The sequence below is a fragment of the Ahaetulla prasina genome, chromosome 6 (genome assembly GCF_028640845.1).
Source record: "Ahaetulla prasina isolate Xishuangbanna chromosome 6, ASM2864084v1, whole genome shotgun sequence".
In the NCBI taxonomy this organism is placed as follows: Eukaryota; Metazoa; Chordata; class Lepidosauria; order Squamata; family Colubridae; genus Ahaetulla; species Ahaetulla prasina.
Window position 1 is genome coordinate 37045099 of NC_080544.1, and position 26706 is coordinate 37071804.

At 41.6% G+C, this 26706-nt stretch overlaps 1 protein-coding gene across 1 annotated transcript in view; it reads left to right on the plus strand.

Annotated features, from left to right (window-relative positions):
• CFAP46 (cilia and flagella associated protein 46) overlaps window positions 1-18806 on the plus strand; it is a 105939-nt gene extending 87133 nt beyond the window's left edge. Inside the window, 10 exon segments of the mRNA XM_058188085.1 lie at window positions 456-617; window positions 1379-1437; window positions 2566-2626; window positions 3859-3894; window positions 4516-4615; window positions 5834-5946; window positions 7266-7347; window positions 8107-8243; window positions 10585-10668; window positions 18676-18806. Of these exon segments, the coding sequence (XP_058044068.1) occupies window positions 456-617; window positions 1379-1437; window positions 2566-2626; window positions 3859-3894; window positions 4516-4615; window positions 5834-5946; window positions 7266-7347; window positions 8107-8243; window positions 10585-10668; window positions 18676-18806 (965 nt within the window).
• The last annotated feature ends 7900 nt before the right edge of the window (window positions 18807-26706 follow it).

Genomic DNA, 26706 nt, shown 5'->3' on the forward strand with positions numbered 1-26706 from the left:
CAAAAATTGTTTCTGTACATAGTTGTTATATTTAGGTGGGTAAGGAAATGTCGCCACATGGTTACTATTGATCCTCTCCAAACAAAGGGGTTTGTAGCTCGTAACGTATCAGTGGTGGGTTGCTACCGGTTCACACCGGTTCAGACGAACCGGTAGCAGCAGCGGTGGGAGGCTCCACTCACCCACCAGGATGTCATCAAATACGCTCTGCGCATGCACAGAAGCTTCTGTGCATGCACAAAAATGGCGCACGCGAGCAAAACAATAGCAAAGGTAAGTGAAACCCACCCCTGTAACATATGCTATATCCTCAGAGCTTATGAGACAGGGTTAAAAAATTAAGGATGAAAACAAAATTGGTTAATTTGAACAGAAAGGAAAATGTCAAAAGAGATTTTATTTTTAATGCTTTTGTGTATGTCAGTGGTTGACCTAATTTTTCCGGTTATCATCAGGTGCTGAAGACATAGGAGAATGTGTGATTCTGTTGGCAGATAAAGATCTTCTGGAATTACCTTTGGAAGCGCTAACTATTTTCCAAGACAATGCAATAAGTTCTGTGTCCAGAGATTTCTCTCTCCAAATGGTCTACAATCGGATACGTAAAGACGAAGGAGGTACAGCTATGTTAACAAACATTTGAAAATATAATCAAAACTTCTTGTACTTAAATTACAGCAGTGCAGAAATCCTATTCAACTCTTCCTACACAATTTGTGTAATTAGGTTGGAGCATCCTGTCCTGACTTAGTTGTCTCAGGTTAGCCTCCCCACTTCCCAGCAATTCTGGATTGAGCAGAAAGGTCTGAAAAGAGATTCACTTTTATGTAAATAGAGCTTGCAGTATGGGGAGATGGTCCTTTCAGATCTTTGTTCAACATAAAAAGGAATCATGAGAGACAGAGCATATGCAGAGATCTGTTTCATGTCTCATACGCTTTTCAGTTGTTTACATCCTCTGTAAAGATAGACTACCTCAATAAGGCTAGCATTTCAGATCTTGGTTTCTTCTGATGCTGATAGAGAATATAGTCAGTCTATGAGGCAGTGCTGAAATGGAATGTGATCAACCTTAAAAAGGAGGTACAGGAACAGAGGCAGCAATACAAGCTTTATATTTATCTGAATGATTTCCCAAACTTTTTAGATTTCTTACTCAAGAGATCCAACCTAAAATAAAGAAAGAGTTGTATCTAGGCTTTTAAAAAGAACATCAAGAAGTATGATTGTCAAGTTAAATGGATAAACAAGTCAATCACTTACATGTTTATTGCTTTATTAATATTACCTAATAGTGCTGTTGAAATACAAGAATAAAGAGCATGCATGGTCTACAAAGAAAAACATTTTATTTACATGGTGCTTTTCATGCTTATAGATAGTGAAGGAAAAAAGAGTGCAAGACCAAAAAGTGAACAAAGAAGAGGTACAAAAATAGTAAGTATATATTCTGTAGCGTTTCCCTGAAATGTTTAACTAATATATTCATGCCATTGTCAATATTACATTTGTTTTATTAATAGTTTTATTTGTTTATTTTGAGCAAACGTATTACTGTTAAAGTTACATGTTTTCTTAACTCCTTGGTTTTGTCCCATTAGATATATCTAGCAAATGTAGCAATAAACTTTCATAAGACTATCTGTGAAAATCTCAGTATTGATCAAAATTGGATATTGGAACTGGGTGAAAAGTACAAGCTAGTAGTAAACTATTTTGCTAAACTGGTTAGCAGATTTCAACTCATCTGAAAACTAGAAAAACAAAAAAAACCTTATTCTTCTCTGTACCCAAGACCTCTCAACAGTGGACACTGAGATAATGGGCAGTTGCATTTTTCCCAATCAGCACATGTATGCACAAACACATTTGCATTCGTTCCAATCAGATATTTGTATAAAGCTATGCAAGTGAAATAAGTGGTATAGTATATTTGTCATCTGTAAATACAAATAGTCCCTGCTGACTGTAATTAGGACTCTGAGCCTGAGGGCAGAGTTAAACCTATCATTAGTTTAGAGTTGCTATGCTCCCACAAGAGTCCTAAGTCCTGTAACAAACCAAAGAAGGAAATCTGATTTTCAGTTGAAATCTCTTGTTTATGTATAGGAAAAAATTACATTTTAAACTTTTTTTGGTTTTTTTAATTTCCTAGTTAGAAGATTAATTAGACATTTTCAGTATACGTATGTTTAATAGAGAGCAGAAAAAAGGGAAAATTGAGAATCACTTGAGGGAAATGTATAATTTCGCTCACTCAGCTCAGTTCCTCATCGGGTTTGCCCATATTCAGCCTTTTCGCTTCACTCCTGCCAGCGGTATAACTCTAGGTAAAAATGCAATGTCTTTGGAGAAAATCCAACAAGCAAATAAACACTGGGTTCTTTATTGGATATTGAAATACCTATGGAGAAGCATAAAATTATGTTTACTTAGATTAATAAAATAGCTCAGTGCTATTTACTTTCTTTGAATTTCAAATTAGGCTTTGTTTATAGAGAAGGGGTTTTTTTCAGAGGTGGGGTTATTGCATGCCAAATTAAACTGTTTCTTATTTTAAAACAGCCGACTCTTAACCGTATTCTGCCACCTAATTGTATTTCCATTGATGTCCACAATGTGAAATGTATCCTTTAAAAATAACTTTTAATCAAATAGAATATCCGAAGAATGAGTTTTTTATAAGACCTTTAATAAATAAGGTTCCCATCAGAGGGAACAATGGATATGTTACCTTGAGTTTCTAGAATGAATGAATGAATGAATGAATGAATGAATGAATGAATGAATGATGAATGAAAATCAAATTTCAGATCTAAGAAAATAGATCCTTAATAGAGCAAAATGTCTGAGTTATTAATGGCTGCTGCAGAAATGCAAGGATGTTCCTCATAATATATGTATATTTGTTATTTTGTACTATTTCTGCATACACAAATCATAAGAGTAGCTTGCAATAAATAAAAACAAAACTATAAAACATAGCTGTGGTAAACACAACCAACTGTAAAATATAATAGCAGCAGCTCACAGTAGATTAAGACTCAGAAATCTGGCAAAAGAAGATGATTTTAAGCTTTCTTCTTGAATCTCAACAGGGATAAAATTAGAATTAAGGCAAAGATTCAAAGGTCAAGTGAATGTTTGCTAGTATTCCCAGCTAAGGAGGAATAAATGCGAGGAGTTATTCAGTGTGACTTTTGAATAATAAAAAAGAAAAGTGAATTGCTATTACACAGATGTGAAAGGAGGCCATTTCACAATGGGAGAAAAGGTACCACAAGCTGCTAATCCATAAGATTAGAAAGCAGGAAAGAACAAACGGGATTTAGGGGAGCACAGAGGGGGAGAAGAGGATCAGAAGTATGATGGTGCTGATGAAATTACATTCACATATGTTCAGATGAGTTGGGGCGCTATTAATATTTCTATGAAAGAGATACTTACTCACTGTTGGCCTGTTCTTCAAACCTAGTGGGCCTATTTCCCTGCAGTATTATGATTGAGGGTATCTTACAGGGAGGGAGTATGATACAATAGCCCAGTTCAGACTGGCACATTTCTCACCCCAGTTACATATTCATATTCATATTCATATTCATAATCATAATAATAATAATAATAATAATAATAATAATAATAATAATAATAATAATAATATCAGAGTTGGAAGGGACCTTGGAGGTCTTCTAGTCCAACCCCCTGCCCAGGCAGGAAACCCTACACCATTTCAGACAAATGGCTATACAACATTTTCTTAAAAATTTCCAGTGTTGGAGCATTTACAACATCTGCAGGCAAGTTGTTCCACTGATTAATTATTCTAACTGTCTAATTGTTCTTAATTGTTTGTCTCAGATATTGTGGATCCATATAATGATGGGAGAGAAGACGGTAAGGCTGGTCAAATTATTTGCTAACCATAAGAAATAGCAATAGCACTTAGACTTATATACCACTTCACAGTGCTTTACAGCCCTCTCTAAGCAGTTTACAGAGTCAACATATTTCCCCCAACAATCTGGGTCCTGATTCCCTCTGTAATGGAATTTGTGCATGATCTTGGGGGATAAGGGAAAAGATACTGCTTAGGAAAAAAAATGAGGCAAGAGTGGAGAAGGCTTAATCGGTCGGAGAAAGAAAGTTAGACCTTCCCTAATTGGTCAGATAGTTAAAAGTGGTGGTGGGAAATTTGTACTTTCAGACTTGCAAGGTTTTGTTAATGAAGCCTTACAATAAAGTAGATTTAGCACATCTGGTCATATTTCATGACTGGTTTCCCTTATTGTAACATGGGCAAAGTGATATTTACAACTTCTGTGTATTACTGTCCAGTATGAAATCAAGCATTACAAATCTTTGTGCAGACCACTTAGGGAGAAATATCAGGGATCTACAGTAATTTTTGCATGCTTATTTACAAGCCTGCTTTTGTTATATTTTTAATTAACAACTATTTAGATTTAGAGTTGGAAAATCTAACTAATGCTAAAATCTTTTTTTATTATTATATAGAATTGGAAAATCTTGCAAACAAATTTAGAGGAATCCTAGAAAAATTTGAGCCATTTACCATTCGTTGGGAAGGCATAATGGGTGATATACACTTTCCAAGGTATGTATGTTCATTAGGAATAGGTGAATTCGTTTCTGTTTATTCCCATTTTTTCATTTTTGTGAATCTGTTTAGTTTCATTTGCCGAAAACCTTTTTTTAAAAAAATGATTTACATTAAAATATATATTTGGGGGGCAAATTTTTACAGTCATTCATTTTTGTGTGCAGTTTACCCTAACCGACATATTTAAGATGAATTTTCCATGATAATATGCCTCATATTATTATTCATGAAGACAGACTGCTCTTGCTATCTGTAGTTCTATTTCTTACTCTTTTATGGAACCACAGTTAATAAATACAGAACAATGCATTAATAAATTCCCCAAATAGTGTACAGTCCAGGCTTTTGTCTATGTGTAAAGTGCCTTTTCCCTAGCCGCCTCATCTGAAATTCCAACACCAGGAGTTGTTAGGCTAGAATACAATTCCAATATTTCCACTTTCAAACAGCTTTTCCTTTTATCCATTTTTAATTGGCGAACCACATTGCAATATTTGAAAAAGCCAAAATTTTCATTTGTCCATTGATTTTAGAATTAAAGAAGTTTGTATTCATAAGTGAACCCTTAAGAGATTTCTCAAAAAACAATTGGTCTTAAAAGAATATAGTACATTTTTAATGGAAAGAATCACAATACTTGTAATCAATTTTAGTTTAAAAATTTTCAGAACTCATGCTGAAATGAAGAGGATTCAGGATATCTTAGGATACTTTGTCCAGAGTGCTGCAGTCTTTTGTGACAAAAACACCAAAGTGGACCTTAAGAAAACTGATTGAAATAATATGCTGTAGAAATCAATTCCAAATAATGTCTAAAGCATATCCGTCTCTAATGTTGATATTCTGTGATGTCTCTAAAAATTAAATTATAAACTGCTTTCCATCCCATATTAACTGTAGGAGTATTCTAGACTGGCTGGAATAAACAATTTGGCATAGCCAAGTGAGTGTGAATTCTATGCACGAAGGCTCCGAGGTGCCCTTGGGCCAGTCACTCTTTCTTAATGCTAGGAAGAACACAATGGCAGACCATTTTGAAATCTTGCCAAGAAAGGTGTGAGGGAGGGAGGGGGTGGGAGAGAGAGGGAGAGAAAGAGAGAGCCCTGCAATGAAGGTTGCATTTGTTATAATACTACTATGCTTTGTTGTGGTTTTCCTTCTAAATAGAAAATAATGTTAAATTTTGATTTTTTTTCTTCCCCCCCCCTGCAGTTACACAGAATGGGAATACGTATTGAATAACTGCAGTATGCTTTTTTTCTCTGCAATGGCAAGATTCCTCTCCCACGTAGCCCTTGACAAGCTAGTTGCTATGAACATCCCAGGTGATTCACTTAAGCCTGAAAAGGCTCTTTCCTTTCTCTTTGCAGAATGAATTATCTTTTTATTGATTCACATGTATTATTGTCAATGTTCCTATTCCATACAGATAGTCTTCAACTTATGCTTAGCTGTTTAACAAGAGTCCAAAAGTACAGCGGGCTTGGAAAGGGTGTAAAGCCCTTCCAGCCATCTTAAAACATTGTGGTTACATGATCACAATCTGGATGCTTGGCAATCTATTCGCACTTATGGCCAATTGCCAAGCACCCTGCAATCATGTGATCGTCATTTGCAATCTTCTCTGCCAGCTTCTCTAGAAAGTCAATAGGGAAGCTGTCGAGGAAGATTGAAAGCTGACGCCTCCTATCACAGACTTGAAATTCCTCCCCGCCCCCCCAGAACTGCAAGAACAGAGATCCAATCCTGAAGATCTGAGCCGTGTTTCTGTAGCCTCTCAAAAAAGTACCCCTCCATGTACGAAGGGGAGGAGAACTCCTCCAAAGGGCTACAGGACCAAGATCATATCCCAGCACCTTGAAGGTGTCTCCCTGTACATAGAGGAGAGGGTGACGCCTTCAAAGAGCGTCAGAAACAGAAGTCAGATCCCAAAGATCTGGCCCTGTTTCTGCAACCCCTCAAAGGAATTTCCCTCCATGCATGGAGGAGAATGGGAAACTTCTGAAGGGCTGCAGAAACATAGGTCAGATCCCCGAGATTCCAGTCCTAATTATGGTCATAAGTCAAGGACTATCTGTATTGACTGTGTTGTGGTTTTGCTGGGGCAACTTAGCCTTAGCTTCGCCCATTTCTGCCTCTTCTCTCTCTGTGTGTCACTTTAGCTAACTTCCCTCTTTATTTCTCCAAAATAAAAAAAAAATAGGACCCTCTATTTGCTAATCTCTGGACTTGCAGAAATACAGACGAAGTAAGAGAAAAGGAGATAAAGGCAGAAGTTTGGATTGGAGGGATACTTTGAGATGAGAGAGTGAAGGACTGAAGCCAGTAGCATAGACGTTCTGCTTCCTTTCATGATTCCTTGAAGCTCTGACCGGATTTTACTGTTGTGACCTGTTGCTCCCAAATTATGTTGCTTCCCATAGGCTCCTTGATTTTGACAATTGCTTCAGGTTTTTTGTTTCCCCCTAGGCGCTCTTCTGTTTCTTTCTTCCAAGTCTCTTCATCGCTTTCTATTTGCCCAAGCTCACCTCAAGATTCTGGAGACTCCTTGATCTGTAAGAATGGCTCAGTCAGGAAGCATCTGCCCTCATGACTTGAGATGCTCCTGAACTGACACCAGCTTTGCTGTTTCTTTCTTCCTCAGAATGCCAATTGATTATACTTTCAGGACGTGTGCATTCCAAACCTAGTCTTATACGATTAAGAAATCAAGATGAAGGAAAAAGGTAAAATCAATGTTACAACATATATCTTGCAAGAGACAGGAATGCAAGATAAAGTTCCATTAAGCCTTCCATTTTACATTAGATGTGATTTAATATCCATTAACATACTTTTACTATTTTAAAGAAGAGAATAGAATTTTTTATTAGCCAAGTGTGATTGGACACACAAGGAATTTGTCTTGATGCATACGCTCTCGGTGTACATAAAAGATACATTCATCAAGAATCATAAAGTACAACACTTAATGATAGTCATAGGGAAACAGTCAATATAAATCTCAAGGATACCAGCAGCAAGAATCTCTGTTAGCAACAGCAATAGACTTATATACTGCTTTACAGTGCTTTACAGTCCTCTCTAAGCATATTGAGTCAGTATATTGCCCCCAACAATTTGGTTCTGAGAATGTTGTTTTGAATTTTTTAAAAAAAATCACTTGAATTGCCTAGATTTTGTTCTGATACAGCACTTGTCAACTCAGAATGTCGTATTGGAACATTCCAAGTGAGACACTTTTATTCTGAACAAAACTACATGTTTTGTCCTTAACATCTACATAGCATGTTACAGCTTTTCATAGCTTGCACATCCCATATTTAATCCCAGTGTACTGATGAGGAACAAGTAAGAAAATTGCAATAACATCTGGCAGTCTGGCTGTAATGACAAAATTTGAATGCCCTTGTGTTTGCCTTTTGAATTCAAGTTATTCAAGAAACTTGTAATTTTATGTTTTAAGTTTCTTATCTTTTTTTAAGCTCCTTACGCTTGTCTCTGGAGAAGACAACTGAAACTGCAATCATTCTAAGCCTTATTGGAGTGCGTTCTGTCATAATCAACCAATGGTTTACTACACTGGAAGAAAATACAATGCGATTAGAAAGTTTATGTGAAAGTATGTAAAAGCAATCTCGATGAAAAACATGATTCTATTACATGTCATTTTGTTTTGATTAATATCTCTAATTTTAGCAAGTGAATCATCTGGACTCCTAAAGTTTTCTGGAACAAAAAGTTTTTTCTCAGAAAAAAACTACATTTTTGCCATGGATCCCTGAACGCTACCAAGAATTCTAGAAAACCTGATATTCTCTAAATCCATGCAGGGCACTAAGCAAATAAACTGTAACTTTTGACTAAAATCACATCACACTCTTTTCCGTAATTGTGAATTGTATGTAATCTGTAACATTTGCAGAAATATTTGAACCATGAAAAATAAAATCCAGTGGGAACTTAGAAAAAATAAAAGGGTTTTATGATGCTTTACAGATTTGCTTAACTTTAGTTGCCTATCAAATTATGTTTTGTATAATAAAGATGGTGAATCCAGGCAAACAGCATGTATAGACTTGAATTAATTATAAACAGTGTTCCTGTCCTATGGCTAGGTCACCACAACTCTTAGTTCGTGCAGCAGATAATTTTGTTACATATTTGTTTCATAAAAATTCACCTTTTAATTTTCATAGCTTATGAAAAGATATTAAAATACTTTTCACTGAAGACAGTTGCATTATTTATATGCTGCTTTCTTCTTTGGTGGATTCCAAGAACAAGATCTAGGAAAGGGGTACAACTTTTGGGAAGCTTTGACCTTTGGAAGAAGTTGGGAATTTAACATCTTGTTTCCCACTTATCTTATCTTCCTAGAAGAATAAATGACTGGTTCCTTTTTCTAGTGCAGGGGTCTCTAACCTTGTCAACTTTAAGACTTGTGGACTTTGCTGGCTGAGGAATTCTGAGAGTTGAAATCCACAAGTCTTAAAGTTGACAAGGTTAGAGACCCCTGTTCTAGTGTACTTAAAGCCTGAATGGGCTGGAAAGGCAGGAAGAAATCCATTGTCACAGACCCTGCCATTGTCAAATGCTAGTTTTCCAAGAAAAGAGATGCTGAGACAAGCATGTACTTCCTATTGCTACCAACAATCGTAGAACATTCTGATAAGAATTCTTTAAGGGCAAATCCCCAACATAGCTACAGTATGTAGGGAGGCTCCCCTGTTAACAGTTCAAGCCAGAATCATACTTTGTTTTCCCTGAATGTCGGCTGAAAACTTAAGCATGCTTATTAGGAAATTAGCATTGCTACATATAATGAAATCCAGAAATCAATGTATTTTTACTAGTCCAGGTTGAATGTACATTCGGCCTGTTAACTCAGATAAAGTATGACGTTTGAACAAATCACTGTTTATTCTTTTGCAACAGAATCAACCGCCGTGAATGTGGGCCCATGCCAGCCAAAGTGTAGCCATTCTGAAACTAAGATCTATGACCTTAGAGAACAGATAATGAATAGCAGCACAAATTCAGGGTTTGGTTCATTTCTAATAAGTGGTTCCTATATCTCCAGCAATTCTTTCATTATGTCCAAACCCTGAACGGCCATTTCTCCAATCAAGTTTGTACTTTCAAAAATGCTTGAATCAAATATTTATTTTGCATTTAAAATGAAAGGCAGAGAATAGTTACAATCCAGGTCAGAGCTCTAAGCTAGCTTTGAAGGAAACTGCAAACCATTGCCTGCAACTCCTGTTTGCCCTAGGAAGGTTGCAATACAGGTAGTCCACACTTAGTGACTGCCTTGTACTGGCAACTGTTTGTAACTACAACATGATGAAAAAATAACCTTGCAACTATTCCTTATATTTACTTCCTTTGCAAGTCTGTTAAGCAAAGCAAATCTGTGAAGTGAGATCATAAGCCCAGTTGTAGTTTCAGTTAGCAATCACTTCACTTAATGACTGAATTGTCCCAATTGTGGTGGCTAAATGAGGACTACTGTAAGTTGATGCTAGAAATTTGTTTACAGGGGTGGGAGGTGCGGTGTTTTATATATAGTAAACGCCTAAAGTCAATGTGTAACACCAGAGGTGGTATTCAGAAGGTTCTGACCAGTTCTGGAGAACCAGTAGCGGAAATTTTGAGCTCTTTGGAGAACCGGTAAATACCACCTCTGACTGGTCCCACCGCCGTCTATTCTCTGCCTCCTGAGTCCCAGCTGATTGGGAGGAAATGGGGATTTTGCAGTATCCTTCCCCTGGAGTGGGGAGGGAATGGAGATTTTACAGTATCCTTTCCCTGCCACACCCATGAAGCCACGCCCACAGAACCAGTAGTAAAAAAAAATTAATCCCACCACTGTGTAACATATAATACTTTTTGTTGAATCTGCATATGTTTTATTGTGTATGTATGTGAATCTTAATTTAGCAACTGCTCTTGTTTTACAGATGTCATAAAAGTAGGCAAAACAACGGGACAGGCTGTTCGTATTCTTCAGAGGAAAAGGACGGTCTGGGATAAGACATCAGAAAGTAAATTATTTATTTTTATATATATATTTATAATATAAAAGTGTATTCCTGAATTATACTGTTTGCCCTACGAAGGAAAATATACAGTTTCATCCATGTAGAAAGCAGCAACTTGGAGACAGGGACTGAGGAAACTAATTGCAAAATAATTTGAACAAAAAATACTGCATCTGTCTTTACACACACACACACACACACACAAAAAACCAGTCTAACCTACCAAAAAACAAATACTGTAAAATGAAGATTAGGAATGTAAGCCAAAATCAGCAAGAAAATGTTTAGAGAACACCTATCCACTCTAGACGAGTTCAAATCACCAGGATCAGATGGATTACACCCCAAGGTTCTGAAGGAATTGGCAGACACCTCACAGAATCACTGAACTAGATCTTCTAAAGATACTGGAACACTGGAGAACTACCAGAGCTGATGGGACTGCGAAAGAGCTGATGCAGTTCCCATCTTCAAAAAAAAAAAAGTGGGGGGGGGGGCAGGAATAGATCCAGGAAACTATAGACCTATCAGCTTGACACCAATACCTGGAAAGATTCTGGAAAAGCAGAATCTTTGTTGTAAGCAACAAATGTGCAAACACCTAGAGGCAAACATGGTGTTCTGTTTCCCTTCCCCCAATACTCCCAGCAAAGAGTCCGTCAGAGGCCTTCCTTTTTTTTTCCTTTTATTTACATAGATACATGTCCTGGCCACGTCTACCCACGGGCCTGCCAAGTTTCTGGAGATAACGAGGAAATTATAGATAAGGCCAGAATTACTCACGAATATATTCTTCCCTCCATGAATTAGCTTGCGCCAAATTCATTGTTTTGTCCGAGACAAAAAACCAGGAAGTCCCGCCTCCTATTTATAGTCTCTGCAGATGTCACTGCATGACAATTATGACTTGGCTTTGTCCCAACTCTTCCGCTGCTGCGCACGCCGATCAAGCCTTCGTAACCTTGCGTCCCTCCAAAACTGTTCTTGGGGCGCTACAAATCAGAAGAAAGCCCGGAGAATCAGGCCCCGCCCCCTCCCTCTGAGTGGGTGCCAGGGAGGAGAGGCTCAAGAGAAGCAGGGCTTGCCAGGTCTTCTCCCTCATTTTCTGAATCATCCGAGTCCAGGAGTCTGGGTCCAGGAACCTGGGTCACAACACTATCCCTCACCGCAGGGCCCTTCCCCCGGGGCTGACGATCGGGATGCGGTCGGGCTGGGTTCTGCTCATGGAAGGCCTGCACCAGGTCAGGGGCATGAACGTCGGAGGCATCTACCCAGGAGAAATCAGTCCCGTATCCCTTCCACGCGATCAAATATTGGAAACGACCCTTTAGCCAGCGAGAGTCTCAGACGCTGTGGACTTCAGATTCCTCCGATCCGCCCCTCAGCGACAGTGACGGGTGCTGTTGGGCACCGAAGGGGACTCGTGTGGCCTCAGGAACCAGAAGGGACCGTGAAAACGGGTGGATCCGCATGGATCGTGGCAGGGTCAGTCGGTAGGCTACCGGGTTGATGACTGCCTCGACAGGAACGGGCCGATGAATCGGTGGTCCAACTTCTTTACCGGGCGGTCGGACGGGAGGTGTTTGGTGGAGAGCCACACCCGTCTCCAACTGCCAGCGGGGCGTTGCCCGTCGGGAGCGGTCGGCGGACCGCTTGTAATCCTCCTTGCCCGATTCAGCTGCTGACGTACCAACTGTTGGACCGCATGCAATTCCGTCAGGAAGGTCTGCGTTTCGGGAACAGGAGAGTCCGGTGGTGCCAGAGGGAAGAGCCGCGGATGGTACCCCACATTGGCAAAGAACGGGAGTAGAGGTGTGCTGAGAGTTGTTAAAAGCAAACTCCGCCAGGGACAGGTAGTCGGCCCAGTTGTCCTGTTGCTGGTTGATGAAGCAACGGAGATACTGTTCCAGTATACTGATGACCTTCTCTGTACCCCCGTCGGTCTCCGGATGGTGCGATGACGACAGACACACCTGCACCTCCAACGCGGCCATCAGGCTCTTCCAGAAGCGGGCTGTGAACTGAACTCTGCGGTCCGAAACCACCCTGTCCGGTAGACCATGGAGGCGGAAGATGTGCTGCAGAAAGAGGCGGGCGTTTTGCGGCTGTGGGCAGTCAGCGGCATGGGATGAAGTGTGCCATCTTGGTGAGCATGTCCACCCCCACCAGCACCGTGGTGAACCCAGAGGACGGCGGCAGGTCTGTCAGGAAATCCATAGAGATCGCCCCCCAGGGTCTGTCGGGTGTCGGCAAGGGCTGGAGGAGCCCGGGAGGGGCCCCCGTGGCGGTCTTGGCTTGCCGGCACGGTACGCAGGATGTCACGTAGGCATGTATATCATGCCGCACTCGGGGCCACCAAAAGGTCCGTGTCACCAGGTGGAGGGTCTTGAAGAACCCAAAATGTCCTGCTGCAGGGTTGTCGTGGCACTGGGTCATGACGAGGGCTCGGAGTGGTCCTGTGGGCACATATAATCGCCCGAAACTTGAGTAAGTCCTCCTCCAAGGTCCAAGGAGACGTGGGGCCCACCTCCGCTCTCCTTTGCTGCGACCAGGCGTCCTGGCGCTGCGCCTCGCACCTGGGCCCGCAAGTCCACTGGCTCCGTGCTGCGGCCAAGGCTTCTGCCGCAGCACTGTCCGTGGAGGAAGGGGTCCTTGGCGCAGAGGTACTCTGGCTTGCGGGACAGGGCATCCGCCCTCCGGTTGTGACCGCTGGGAATGTAGGTCACGCGGAAGTTGAACCGGCAAAACAACGACCACCGGATCTGCCGCTGGTTCAACTTCCGAGCTGTGGTGAGGTGCTCGAGATTCCGATGGTCCGCTCGACCTCCACCTGATGTCGGGCCCTCCAGATGGTGTCGCCAAGCCTCGAATGCAGCCTTGATAGCCAGCAACTCTTTTCCCAGATAGTGTAGTTGCGCCGGAAGGATTGAGTTTCCGGGAGTAGTAAGCGCAGGAAAAAGTGTGCCGCCATTCGCCGGAGCCTGTAGCAGCACCGCTCCCAGAGCCACATTGACGCGTCCGTTTCCACCACAAAAGGCCGGAGCGGGTCGGGATGCCTCAGGACGGGTTCCGTGACGAAGGCTTTCTTGAGGGCTGTGAATGCTTCTTGCTGCGGGGGACCCCACCGGAATGCAACCTTCTTCCTGAGGAGCTGGGTAAGTGGAGCTGTCAGTGTGGCGAAGCCCGGGATGAAGGTCCGGTAGTAGTTGGCGAAGCCCAGTAGGCGCTGAACATCCTTCACCCGACGAGGGGCTTCCCAGCTACACAAAGCTTCTACTTTACATGGGTCCATGGCTATGCCCTCGGGCGAGATGATATGCCCGAGGAATTCTATGGAAGTCCGGAAGAAGACGCATTTCTCCAGTTTCGCATTGAGTTGTTGCTCCGCAAGCGTTGCAGAACCAGACTGACGTGTCGAAGGTGGCTTTCCTGGACCGGGAGTAAATCAGGATGTCGCCGAGGTAGATAACCACGAACCGATCCAACATGTCTCGAACACGCTGCTCATGAAGTGCTGAAAACGGCGGAGCATTGGTCAACCCAAATGGCATGACAGTGTATTCGTAGTGTCCGTATCGGTGCGAATGCCGTCTTCCATTCGCCTCCTTCTCGCATCCGCACCAGGTTGTAGGCCCCGGAGATCGAGCTTGGTGAAGATCGTGGCCTCCCGCAACCTTTCCAGTAGCTCCGGATGAGCGGCAGGGGTAGCGATTCCGCACCGTAATGGCGTTTAGCCGCGGTAATCACAGCATAGGCGCAAGTCCCTGTCTTCTTCTTCACAAAGAGGACCGGGGCCGAGAGAGGGACTTTGAAGGCGGATGAACCCTCGGGCCAGGTTTTTGTCCAGGAAGTCCCTGAGGCGGCCAACTCGGCCCGACATGGAATACAGGCGTCCCACAGGCAGTGGTGCGTTGGGCAGAAGGTCCACGGGCAATCGTAGGGCCGGCGCGGGTAGTCGGTCCGCCTCCTTCTCGCTGAACACGCCGGCGAAGTCCGTCAGCTCAGGAGGCAAGGTGATGGCAGCGGTGGGGACGTTCTGGCCGGCACAGGTGTGGCGGATGTGATCGCCGCACTGCAGACTCGGGAAAGAGATGGCGTCCCGCGACCAGGCCACCTGAGGATCGTGGGTCCGAAGCCAGGCCAACCCAAGGACCAAGGGAAAATGAAGGTCCGCCGTGACATAAAACTGGATCGCCTCCTCATGGTCCCCAATAGCCAGGCGCAAAGGCTGGGTGGCGAATTTAATGGGGCGGACACCAGTTCTCGCCCATCAATTGTCTCTACCGCATCGGAGGGTCCACCGGAACCACGGGACCGCAAACTGGGTCACAAAGGCCTGGTCCATAAAGTTTGTTGTGGCCCTGAGTCCACCAGCGCATGCGCCTGGAGCCCGTCCGACTGGTTCCCCAACCATATCCGTGTGTCCAGAATCAGATGCCGAGGGGCCCAGAGTCTACTTCCATAGCGTCCAGTGGGGGCTTAGTACGTGCCCGACCTAGGGTTTCCCGAGTCGGGCCTGCTCCGCTTCGATTGGTCACGCTGTGATTCGGGGACCGGCGTCGTGCCCCACCGCTTTCTGGGGCAAGAAGCGCGAAGTGGCGGGCTCCCCACAGTACAGGCACAATCCCCTTGGCGCCTCGGTTCCGCCTCCTGGGCTGTTAGGCGAGGTCTGGCCGCCCCAACTCCATGGGCTCTTCCGCAGCGGTTACAAAACGTGGGCGACCCTGGGTGCTGGTGGTGCAGGAAGTGGGGTGCAGATGTCGACGGAGGGTCCCGGGGTGCGACGGGACGGTCGCCGTTGCAGACGGGCATCGAGGCGGAGACAAAGGCACCAAGTTGTCGAGGGTCCGCGGCGCCCACGCGGGCCAGCTGCCTTGCAATTCCTCTGAGAGTCCCTCCTGAACGCGTCCACCAGCGCTGCATCATTCCAGTCAGAGTCCTGGCACAAAAGACGAAATTCGGCGATGTACTCCTGCAGGGGGCGTTTCCCTTGACGGAGTTCCTTAAGGCGCCTGGTTGCCGTCAGCATTCGAACGGGGTCCTCATACATGGTGCGTAGGTGCTGCCAAAAACGCTGTTGGTCCGCCAGCAGGGGGCTGTCCTGGAGCAAGAGGGGCGTGGCCCATCGAGCAGCCGAGCCGGAAAGAAGGTTAATCACGAAGGCCACCTTAGCCCGGTCATCTGGGAAATCCTCTGGCCTCATAGCCATGTAGAGCTGGCACTGTCCCAAGAAGGTCGGGAACATCTCAGGCTGCCCAGAAAACTTATCCGGCACGGTTATCGGGCACTTGCGACGAGGAGGAGTGGGAGGATGGGGGCTGCAGGCACATTCCTGGCAGCAAGTTGGCCTGCCAAGTGAGCCACTTGCTGCTGGAGCTGTTGATTAGCCGCTGTAGCTGCTCTAACTGCTGCTGTACCTGCTGCTGATCCATCTTTGGTGGAAGATGTTTTAGTCAGGTCTTGGACAAAATGTTCTGTTTCCTTCCCCAATACTCCCAGCAAAGAGTCCGTCAGAGGCCTTCCTTTTTTTTCCTTTTATTTACATAGATACATGTCCTGGCCACGTCTACCCACGGGCCTGCCAAGTTTCTGGAGATAACGAGGAAATTATAGATAAGGCCAGAATTACTCACGAATATATTCTTCCCTCCATGAATTAGCTTGCGCCAAATTCATTGTTTTGTCCGAGACAAAAACCAGTCTAACCTACCAAAAACAAATACTGTAAAATGAAGATTAGGAATGTAAGCCAAAATCAGCAAGAAAATGTTTAGAGAACACCTATCTACTCTAGACGAGTTCAAATCACCAGGATCAGATGGATTACACCCCAAGGTTCTGAAGGAATTGGCAGACACCTCACAGAATCACTGAACTAGATCTTCTAAAGATACTGGAACACTGGAGAACTACCAGAGCTGATGGGACTGCGAAAGAGCTGATGCAGTTCCCATCTTCAAAAAAAAAAAAGTGGGGGGGGGGGCAGGAATAGATCCAGGAAACTATAGACCTATCAGCTTGACACCAATACCTGGAAAGATTCTGGAAAAGCAGAATCTTTGTTGTAAGCAACAAATGTGCAAACACCTAGAGGCAAACATGGGTTTGCCAAAAACAGATCATGCCAGAGAAATCTTATCACATTCTTTGACAAAATTAGTGGACCAGCGAAATGTTATAGATATAATTTACTTGAACTTCAATAAGGCATTTGATAAAGTTCACCACAACCTACTACTTGATAAGAAAGCCATGGTGGCGCAGTGGTTAGAATGCAGTATTACTGGCTAACTCTGCCGACTGCCAACAGTTTAATCTTAACTGGCTCAAGGTTGACTTGGCCTTCCATCCTTCCGAGCCTGGTAAAATGAGGACCAGATTATTGGGGGCAATATGCTCACTCTGTAAATGCTCAGAGACAGTGGTGGGATTCAGCCAGTTCGCATCACTTCGGGAGAATCGGTTGTTAACTTTCTGAGCAGTTTGGTGAACTGGTTGTTGGAAGAAATCATTAGGGCAGAGAACTGGTTGTTAAATTATTTGAATCCCACCACTGCTTAGAGAGGGTTGTAAAGCACTATGAAGAGGTATATAAGTATATAAGTCTGAGTGTTATTGCTATTAATAAGATAGAAGAATGTGGGTTAGACGGCATCACCACCAGATAGATTTGTAACTTACAATACCAACTTCATACTTGAAATGCATTACTCAGTCACATAAATGTTACCTGGTTTCTATTTCACTAGAGATAAGAGATTTCTGTACATTCCGAATAGGTCTTGTTTGTCAGGACAGTTTCTGGCAATCAGCTAGAAGGCAGAATTTCTTGACAGATAGCTTTACTATTAGCTGGCCTTTGATATTTTCTAGCTTTTAGTATTGAATATAGAGACTACTTTAACCTTTTCAATAACACAGTTTCAGGTCACAGATTATTCTATGAGCTGATTCTGGAGCATAATACATAATACATAATTCTTTGCGATTTCAGTAATTTTTAAAACACCAGCGAAATGCCGAAATGTAAAGCTAATCCTGAATCAAGAAACAATGGCCTGTCAGAAGAGGCTCAGTGCCTTTATACAGATGACACTGAAACATACAAAAAGAATGTAACACAGGTGCTCACAACTGTCTGCTGATAAACCTGTCAAGGAGCCCTTGTTGGCCACCAATCCCTACTCATACAGCAAAAACAAGTGTGCCTTTTCCAAGGAAACCAGCACTGCCTTATTTTCTAACAAAACGATAGTTCTTTGGTTACTAATAAAAGTTCTTTAAATGACACCTCTTTCCTAGGTAGATGAAGCTTATTAATCAGATATTTCCTGAACGGGAAGTGGGATTGGGGCATTATGTATAATGTAGTGCTTGAATGGGTCTGAACATTTATTTATTTATTTAATATCTATCCTGCCTTTCCTTCAGGAGCTCAGGGAAACATACATGACACAACTTCCTCTTATAGGTATGCACAGAAATACATTGCACTATCTCACAACAACCCATAAGGCACAGTAGATTGAGAGAACCACTGGCCGAAACATCCTTCTGTGGCTGGAGGGAGACTCACAGCTGGAACATCTCAACCATTGCACCACACTGGCTGGCTGTTGAAGCAAGCACAAGTAAATGTTCTGAACCACGGGTGAAATTCACTTCCCTTCCCTACCGGTTTGCAAACGTATATGCACCACACGCACACTTTCTTCATTCGCATGGGCCGTTATCCGGACATGCGGAAAGCCTTCTGCGCATGTGCAGTGGCTTAAATCATTGCAAAAAAAGCGATGTCATGACGGGTGAGCGGGTGGGCGGAGCCTCCCGCAGCCGTCACTACCAGTTCGCCCGAGCCAGATAGACCCGCTGAATTTCACCCCTGTTCTGAACTCAATTCCACCAAATGCAAATAGAAAAAATCTCAATCTAATTCCTCAAAAGACTTGCCTGAGCTCTTGAAATCTCGCAATCATAGGATGTAACTTGAATTTTGCTGTGTTCTGGCAGGATCACCTGATTCCCTTGGAATTGAGAAAGAAGACCACAGCAAAAGTCCCAGTCAGCCAAACCAGGCTCCAATTCATCATTCAGTTCTTGTTGCAATTTTGTATGGCTTGCCCAACACCATGTTTACGTGATTATCAATATGTTTCTTTAAGTATGTCTGGCGTGTGAAGGGAACAAATTTTCATGGCTTTTGATGTTGTTTTTAAGAAGCCAATATTCGAGAGTTCTTTTAAAGTTGAACACTGACAGTTGTCTTAAACACTTTTGTTTTTTAATTTGATGTTTTTGTTATTCTAATTTCCATCAGATTTTTTGGATTAAACTTTTTAAAATGGGGTTGCGGTATGTGTAAACCTGACTTTTTTTTTTACATTGGGTGTCTGAGGCAAAGTTGTTATAGTAGTTAATTGCTTGAATGGCATGTAAGTGATAAAATAGTAATACTTAATTCATAGAAACACAGATTTAGTATATTTTTTAAAAAATACAAGACAGCTGTTTCAAACCTAAGCCTATTAATTAAACAAGATCATTTGATATACCTGATGAAATCATACCTATTATCTCTTAAAATTACAGTTCTCAAAATTCCATCTACTTTCTAATTGATTAGACCAAATTTTCAGTTGGTTAACAATCCATCCACAATCATTTCATATAAGTCAGCTGTAACCATAATCATTACCACTTTTTCCTTTTCTTTACTTCGAGGACTTGAAAAAAAAGAAAGAACTGAAGCTACCAGTGATACTGTTCAACTGTCATCACATTTCTGCTTTTATTTCTAATAGGATAAATTGCTAGGGTAATTCAAAAATATGAGTTGTATGTTCTAGTCCCGGTTTTACTGTATTTTGTTATGTTTGTATGGTGTTATTGTTCTGTATTTTGTATTTTGATATGGCCTGATGGCTAATCAATAAAGTGTTGTTGTTGTTGTTGTTGTTGTTGTTGTTATAGATGGTTGAATACTCAGCCAATGTTTAGACTTTTTATCCACCTGTCGAGTCTTTCCAAAAAGATTGACTGATTTTGCTTGATAGTATTATAGGTATCATTTGCAGGATGTAAGTTGTAAGATCCAGGAGATGATCTGGACTCCTTTCAGTTGGGTTTCCTGCTGGCTTACAATACTGAGGCAGATTGGTTACATTTGATGACCTGCAGCAGAAACCGAACAGGGATAATGCATCCTTCCTTGTGTTTCTTGATCTCTCAGAAGTTTTCATTACTGTCAATCATGGTATTCTTCTGAACCAGCTGCAAGGTTTGGAAGGGAAGGGCACTGATCTGTGGTTGTTCTTTCTTTGTGGCCAGTTTCTATTGGTGTTAAGGGGGTGGGAGGGTTAGAGAATAAAAGTCCACAGCCTGTCACCTGTAGGATGCTGAAACTTTTCCACATTGTCACTCCTTCTGCTTAACATCTATATGGAACTCTCAGATGAAGCCATCCATCAGTCTGAGGTCAGATATCATCTATAAATTGACCAACCTCAATTATATATCTTGGTCCTAGGCTAACCAAACAATGATATTGACGTCTCAATATCTGGCAGTATGGATGATGAGGAAAAAACTCAGGCTCAGTCATGGCAAAACTGAGTAGCCATGGATATCTGGGGCCCCGACTGGGAAATTTTCATGTTTGGTCTTGGATGGGGTTGCACTTCCGTAAGGTGGGGGCACAATTTTTTGAGATGGGAGTTATCTTGGATTCATGGCTTCTACTTAAAAGCAGGTGGCAACTCTGGCCAAGAGGACTTTTGCACAGATAAATCTAGTATGCCATTTGCTCCCGTTGTGACAGTTCCCTTCAGATAATGGCTCATGACTTTGTCACTCTACCAATGGACTATTGTAATACACTCTATATGGGATTGCCTTTGAAGACCGCTGGAAGCTTCAGGGGCTCCAAAATGCATTGTCATGGTCAGTGATGAGCATGCCTTGTTTTGCAATGTAACTCCACAAACTACATTGGTTTTCGGTTGGCTTTCAGTGCAAGTCAAAGTATTGGTTACAAATTTATTTACGGCAAAGGGCCTGCTTATTTGACTGACTACATGACTTTAGTTGTTTCTTCCCATATGGTGAGACTGGGCAGAGTGGCCATGTTTAGGGCCCATCAATCAAGCAATGTCATCTGGCAAAACCCAGGAAGTGTGCCTTTATCATAGCACCTGTTTCCAGTATGCTATTTCTCCATTGAGCCAGATGGTTCCCACCCTGATGATATTCAGGAAGCTATTAATGATCTGATTATTCTCTTGGAGCTTGTGGTGGGGTGAAGATGGAACCCCTGCTCCATTGGGGGGGGCAGGTTGTTTAATATGTTTGTCTTTGGACTATTCACTATGTCCTTTTGGGGGTTTTGTCTTTTTTAACTTTTTAACTGTAACTCATCCAACATTGTTGATAGTCACGCTGCCAATAAATTGCAAGCATGTACATATGAATGAATTCATGCTGCTGGAATTGACTCACTGTTTTAATTTGTATTTATTTATTTTTATCTAAATGTATCGGGTTTTTAATATTTGTTTACAGTGTCCCAAAGGTGCTTTTTCAAGAGGCAACTGGACTTTCTGGTTTTTCTTTGAAAATGTTTCGCTTCTCATCCAAGAAGCTTCTTTAACTCTTATTTATTTTATTTATTTTATTTAATTTTTATACCGCCCTTCTCCCGAAGGACTCAGGGCGGTGTACAGGCAAAAGTAAAAACAACACAATATACAGATTAATATTAACTCTGAGCTTCTTGGATGAAAAGTGAAACGTCTTCAAAGAAAAAAAAGAAAGTCCAGTTGCCTCTTTAAAAAGCACCTTTGGGACAATCATGACCTGGATGACTGAGAATCTAGTCTTAGAAAGCAATACATGGTTATAGCCTTTTAAAGACATGTATGATTGTGTATGAATATGATCCCAGTTTGCCAGTACAGTTATTGGCCTGGCAATGACTTCTATGGCCACATAACATCCCAGCCATCTGCATAAGCTAAATCAAACACTTAGGCATGTTATGCCCATACATTATATAACTATATTGCTTGTTATCATCTTATTTCTGATTAATAGAAAAAATAATATCAAATAAAATTCCCTAAACCAATCATGCCCACTTTCTCTTAAACTTTTAGAATATTTCTTTCTCAGCAAGTTAGACATGTCTGTTTGCTACGATAAATTGTTTGTGTTCCTTTTAAGACATGAATGTGTCACTGGAAAATGCTGGAGGCTCCCCTGCTATGCTAAAGTTAATTAGGACATGATAGAAATATAAGAGGTCTGTTTCACAGGAATATAAACATTACGACATCTTTAATATTTTGATGTTTTGAGGGTTTATCTGTGGATAGAAATAAATGGAATTTCCCCTTTCTGCTTGCCCAGCCTGACTGATCAGATAACTATGTCAACCATGTTTCTCTCATCAAATTACTTGCTTGAAAGCACCCATGATTCCTTTCATATTTGTTCCATTTCATTCTTAGATATTCTTAAGCTGTAAAGTTAATTGAATTTTAGGACAATTGAAGTTTTGCAGACCTCTGGAAATTTGAGGGAAAGGGGGGCTTACTTGAGAAACAAAAAGAACGTTGTAATTATTGTGACTCTTGTCCAAAAAGCCACTGTGATGCATGATGTCTGCCTCCATCAAACTTTAAGCTCTTGGATGCTGTGGTTTCAATCCATAGGACAATTTTTAAGTTCATTTAAAATGGACACCAAAACACCTTCACTGAAGCCCAAATTGGTCTAGAGCAGTGGTTCTCAACCTTTATAGTGCTGTGACCCCTTTAATACAATTCCCCACGATGTGGTGACCCCAACCGTAAAATTATTTTCATTTTGAATTTATTGCGCCTGAAGCCGTATTGGCTAGCAATCTGAACTGCTTGCGATTGCCTTGAGGACGGAGGCATTAAAGCGGAGACTCCTCCCCTATTAAGTGTATCGCGCCTGAAGCCAGATTAGGCTAGCAATTGGGAGTGATTGCAGCTGGCTTGAGAGGGAGACATCAGAGGAAAGATTTCTCTCTTTTTTAATTCATTGTGCCTGAAGCCGAATTCGGCTAGCAATTTGAAGAGCCTGCAGCTGACTTGTGGAGTCAACCATTGGAGCGCGATTTTTCGACTCACAAGTATACATCCCACCATATTCCGATGGTCTTAGGCGACCCCTGGCAAATCGTCATTCGACTCCCAACGGGGTCCTGACCCACAGGTTGAGAACCGCTGGTCTAGAGATTTGGACAGAAGGCAGAGACAAGCTAAAGGGGGTTTACAGCTTTTTTTTTCTGGATGTGTGCACATTACAGTATTCATTTAATTAGCTTTTGATTCATCGATTGGGTTACAACATGTGTGTTAACGTGTGTGAAGGTATGTGGGAATGACCTTGGGAGACAGCAACCTCAACAACTGTCTGATAAATGAACTCTTAAGTCTAAAGGAGGGCTAGGGGAAGAAAGCATCTTGGAAAAGGCCCTCCCTAATTTTGGAGGCAGCAAACGTGAGGGACAGGAGAGATGCTTTCAGATTTGCAAGATTCTGTTTAATGGACCCTACAATTGCTAAAGATGCAAATCCCTGCTCACTGTGGCCTTTGCCCAGTTTCTCTCCCTAATCTACATAGTGTTGTACTGAACCAAAATAAAACGCTGTATTTGTAACAGATAAACCATATATGTTTCCTGATATTCCTTCATAACAATATTTCTTTGGCAATTTTAACATATTTGGACTTAAAGTCTCATGCCCTGGTTGGGGAATTCTGGGAGTTGTATTCTCATCTTAACATCTATGGAGATTCTCAGTCATCCAGGTCATGGTTGTCCCCAAAGGTGCTTTTTTCAAGAGGCAACTGGACTTCCTTTGTTTTCCTTGAAGACATTTTGTTTCTCATCCAAGAAGCTTCTTCAGTTCTGACTGATTGGTGGGGAATGGAAAGATTTATATTCCTTGCAGTCATCTGGTCATTAGCATTCTTTCTGAGAGTCATTGAGGCCATGTGCTACCTGTGCCCTCATGATCACCTGAACAATGCAAAGAAGCGTGGAACTTTTTTGGAACTGCTGAAAGGACTGTGTTGTCTCATCTTAAAAGTTGCAAGGGTGAAAATAATGCTTTATAATCTGGATGATGATCACAGTGGTAATTAGAAAATACAATAAGCAACATGTATGGATAGAAATCCTTTTTCAGTCTTAAAAAAATAGTTTCTTGGTGTAGAAGCAGTTTCCAGAAATGCCTGATAATTTAGGGAAGATATTTATTATCTAAAATATTTTTTTTCTTTGTCCTTTAATCTCCTAGCTTCAGTTGCATTTTCCACATAGATCTCCCATTTCAACCTGCTCCATTTTTAACAGTTTTTCATTTTGTACAATTTTAAATCAGGCTGTAGATGACTTCGAGCATAATTATTAACATTAAAAACAAAGGTGTGTGGTTATTCTTTAACTCAAACTGGGAGCTATGTTTGCCTATTTTTTTAGAGCAATCGGCAATGTTCTTTTAAAACGTAGCTCAACCCTGGAGGGGGGAGTTTCTGCTGCTTTAATAAAGCATGGAGTTTAGCAATCATTGCTTTAGCAAATGACATGAGAAAGTTCAAACATTTATTTTTAGCAACAGGTGACAGGCAAAAATGTATCATATGCAGCTATTAACTTCATTTCTTTAAAAATAATGTGTCAATGCTAAAGCCAACTGGCATTGGGCAACCAAGATGAAGAATGATTATCCATCTGTGCCGGGCATCAAGATATTAGGAGCTAATTTGATAGTTTACAAAAGTTCATTTTCTTGATGCAGCTGATGCAAAATGTTTAATCTTCCAGAGTGTTTCCCCCCAAAATGTTGCCACGTTTAATAGATGTTTTAGTCTTGGCAACTACCCCACTGTCTTCTGTCAGAAAGATGGATGAGGAAAACCAAGAATTTCTTTACAGCCTGACAGCCCTACTTTATCATAAAGCATTGATAAAGAGTTATGCTGAGATCCAGGAAACAACCAACTTGGAATCTTGACTTTTGGAGCTGGATTCCAGGAAACATTTATCAATAACACAGGAACATTTGGAAATGCATACCATTTGCACTTATTCTACTTTATGCCCTTTAGCATTGTTGTTAGAGGTGGAAAATCTTGGAATATAAGGAGACTTGCATAAAGAGAAGAACTAAATTGAGCAAATCCATTTCTCTAAGACGGGTGTCAAACTCGATTGCATTGAGGGCCGCATAAGGGTTGTGTTTGACCTCCGGGAGCCTGGGTGGGTGTGGCCAGGGTGAGTGTGGCCATCTCACTCATGTCGGAGATATCTGTGGTGGCCTGAGAGCTCTGCCAGTAAAAATGGGCTCCCAAGCTCCGTTTTCGGCTGTGACGGCCTCTTGCAACTCTCTGCCAGCAAAAACGGAGCTCCATTTTCACTGGCAGAGGCACCACGGGCCAGTCCTTCACTTTTTCCAGGGCAGTCCCGGGGGCCAGATCTAAGCACCTTGGGCCTTGAGTTTGATACCCTTGCTCTAGGAAGTGAACATTTCTTCCAGCTTTTGTCTCAATAAATTGCTTTTGAGACCCAACCCTCCGATGATCACTATTCATGTATAGAATCAGAAGGAACACTACCATCTGGGATAGAATAGTTCTCAGGGATATTAGTATAGTACTATCAGAATAGTATGGATCTCAGCGATAAAATTCCTGCCATAATTGCAAAATTGCAAAATATGCTCTGATATAGGAACAACAAAATAACAGCAAGAGCAATGCCAACAACATCTTTGTCTTCATCATTATTCTATTCTAGACAGCATTGTCACCTTGGGCTTCCTGTGGTTGAATTAGTGTTGTACCAAGGATGGGGTGGCAGGAGTTGCCTACGCTGGGGCCAGCAATCCAGAGCTACTACATGCCTGAGGAGGTTATTTGGAAGGTCTGAAGATCTTGTGAAGATGAAGTTCATATGTCTATGTAAACTTGTATGAATATGTACATACAAAATGGTATGCACATGAAGGGTATGAAGATGTCTATGTAAACTCACATGAACATGTGAATACAAACGTCAGTTTGCCTGCACATATGTATGTTTATGTACTTAGGCTTCGCTCTTCAAAGAAATAGTTTTTCTAAAGCATTCATTTGGGAAGAAAATAACTTTGCCTTCTGAATTTAGAAATGAGAAGAAATAAGAATAATTCAGTAAACACTTGAAGTCATAAACAATTGAGAAGTATAGTTTACGCAAACAAGTATACACAGATGCAGAGAAAAAGGCAGTGGGGAAAATTGTGTATTTGAACAGAAAAATGAAGAGAAGGACAGCAGTATTTACAAATGGATAGGAACAGGGAATGCTAGGAAAGTTATGTAGACTATAAAGATTAATGAAGCTCAGTGGACTGTATAATGGTCTCCTCAAATTATCTTTAATCTCTGGCTGCCCAAAGTATTTTAAAGCTGCAGAAATGACAACTCCTCCAAAGCATTTTGGAGAAGTGCTCCAAAGCATTAAAATGTCTGATTCTTCACTTTAAATGAACACAATAGCTATTTGCTAATAGCACCTTTTTGAAGAATACCTTTAATATGCATTTTAAAAATCAAGTACTTTATATAGAACAAAATATATCTCCCAGTATATATAATTAACAAATTTTACTTGGGTTTTAAACTACTTCTGATTTACTAAAGAAACTACTTTTTTCTAAAATTTATATAATTCTTGTTCTTTCTTAATAAAAACACACATGAACATATTAAAGAAATACGTTCTGGTAAAAATTACTTAGGAAATAATGACCTTTTCACTAGAAAACCATTGGCAAAATCCCAAAACAAGAATAAAAGCTTCCAGAAATATTTCATTTACACAGCTGTTTTTTTAAACCTGATGCTTTCTCTGTTAACCCAATAAATATTAAACAATACTGTTCGTGTATTAAAGCCTTTAAAAAAGCTTTCTGTATTATGTATTAGCAACACAACAAATCACATTATCAATTAGCTTTTATGACAGGA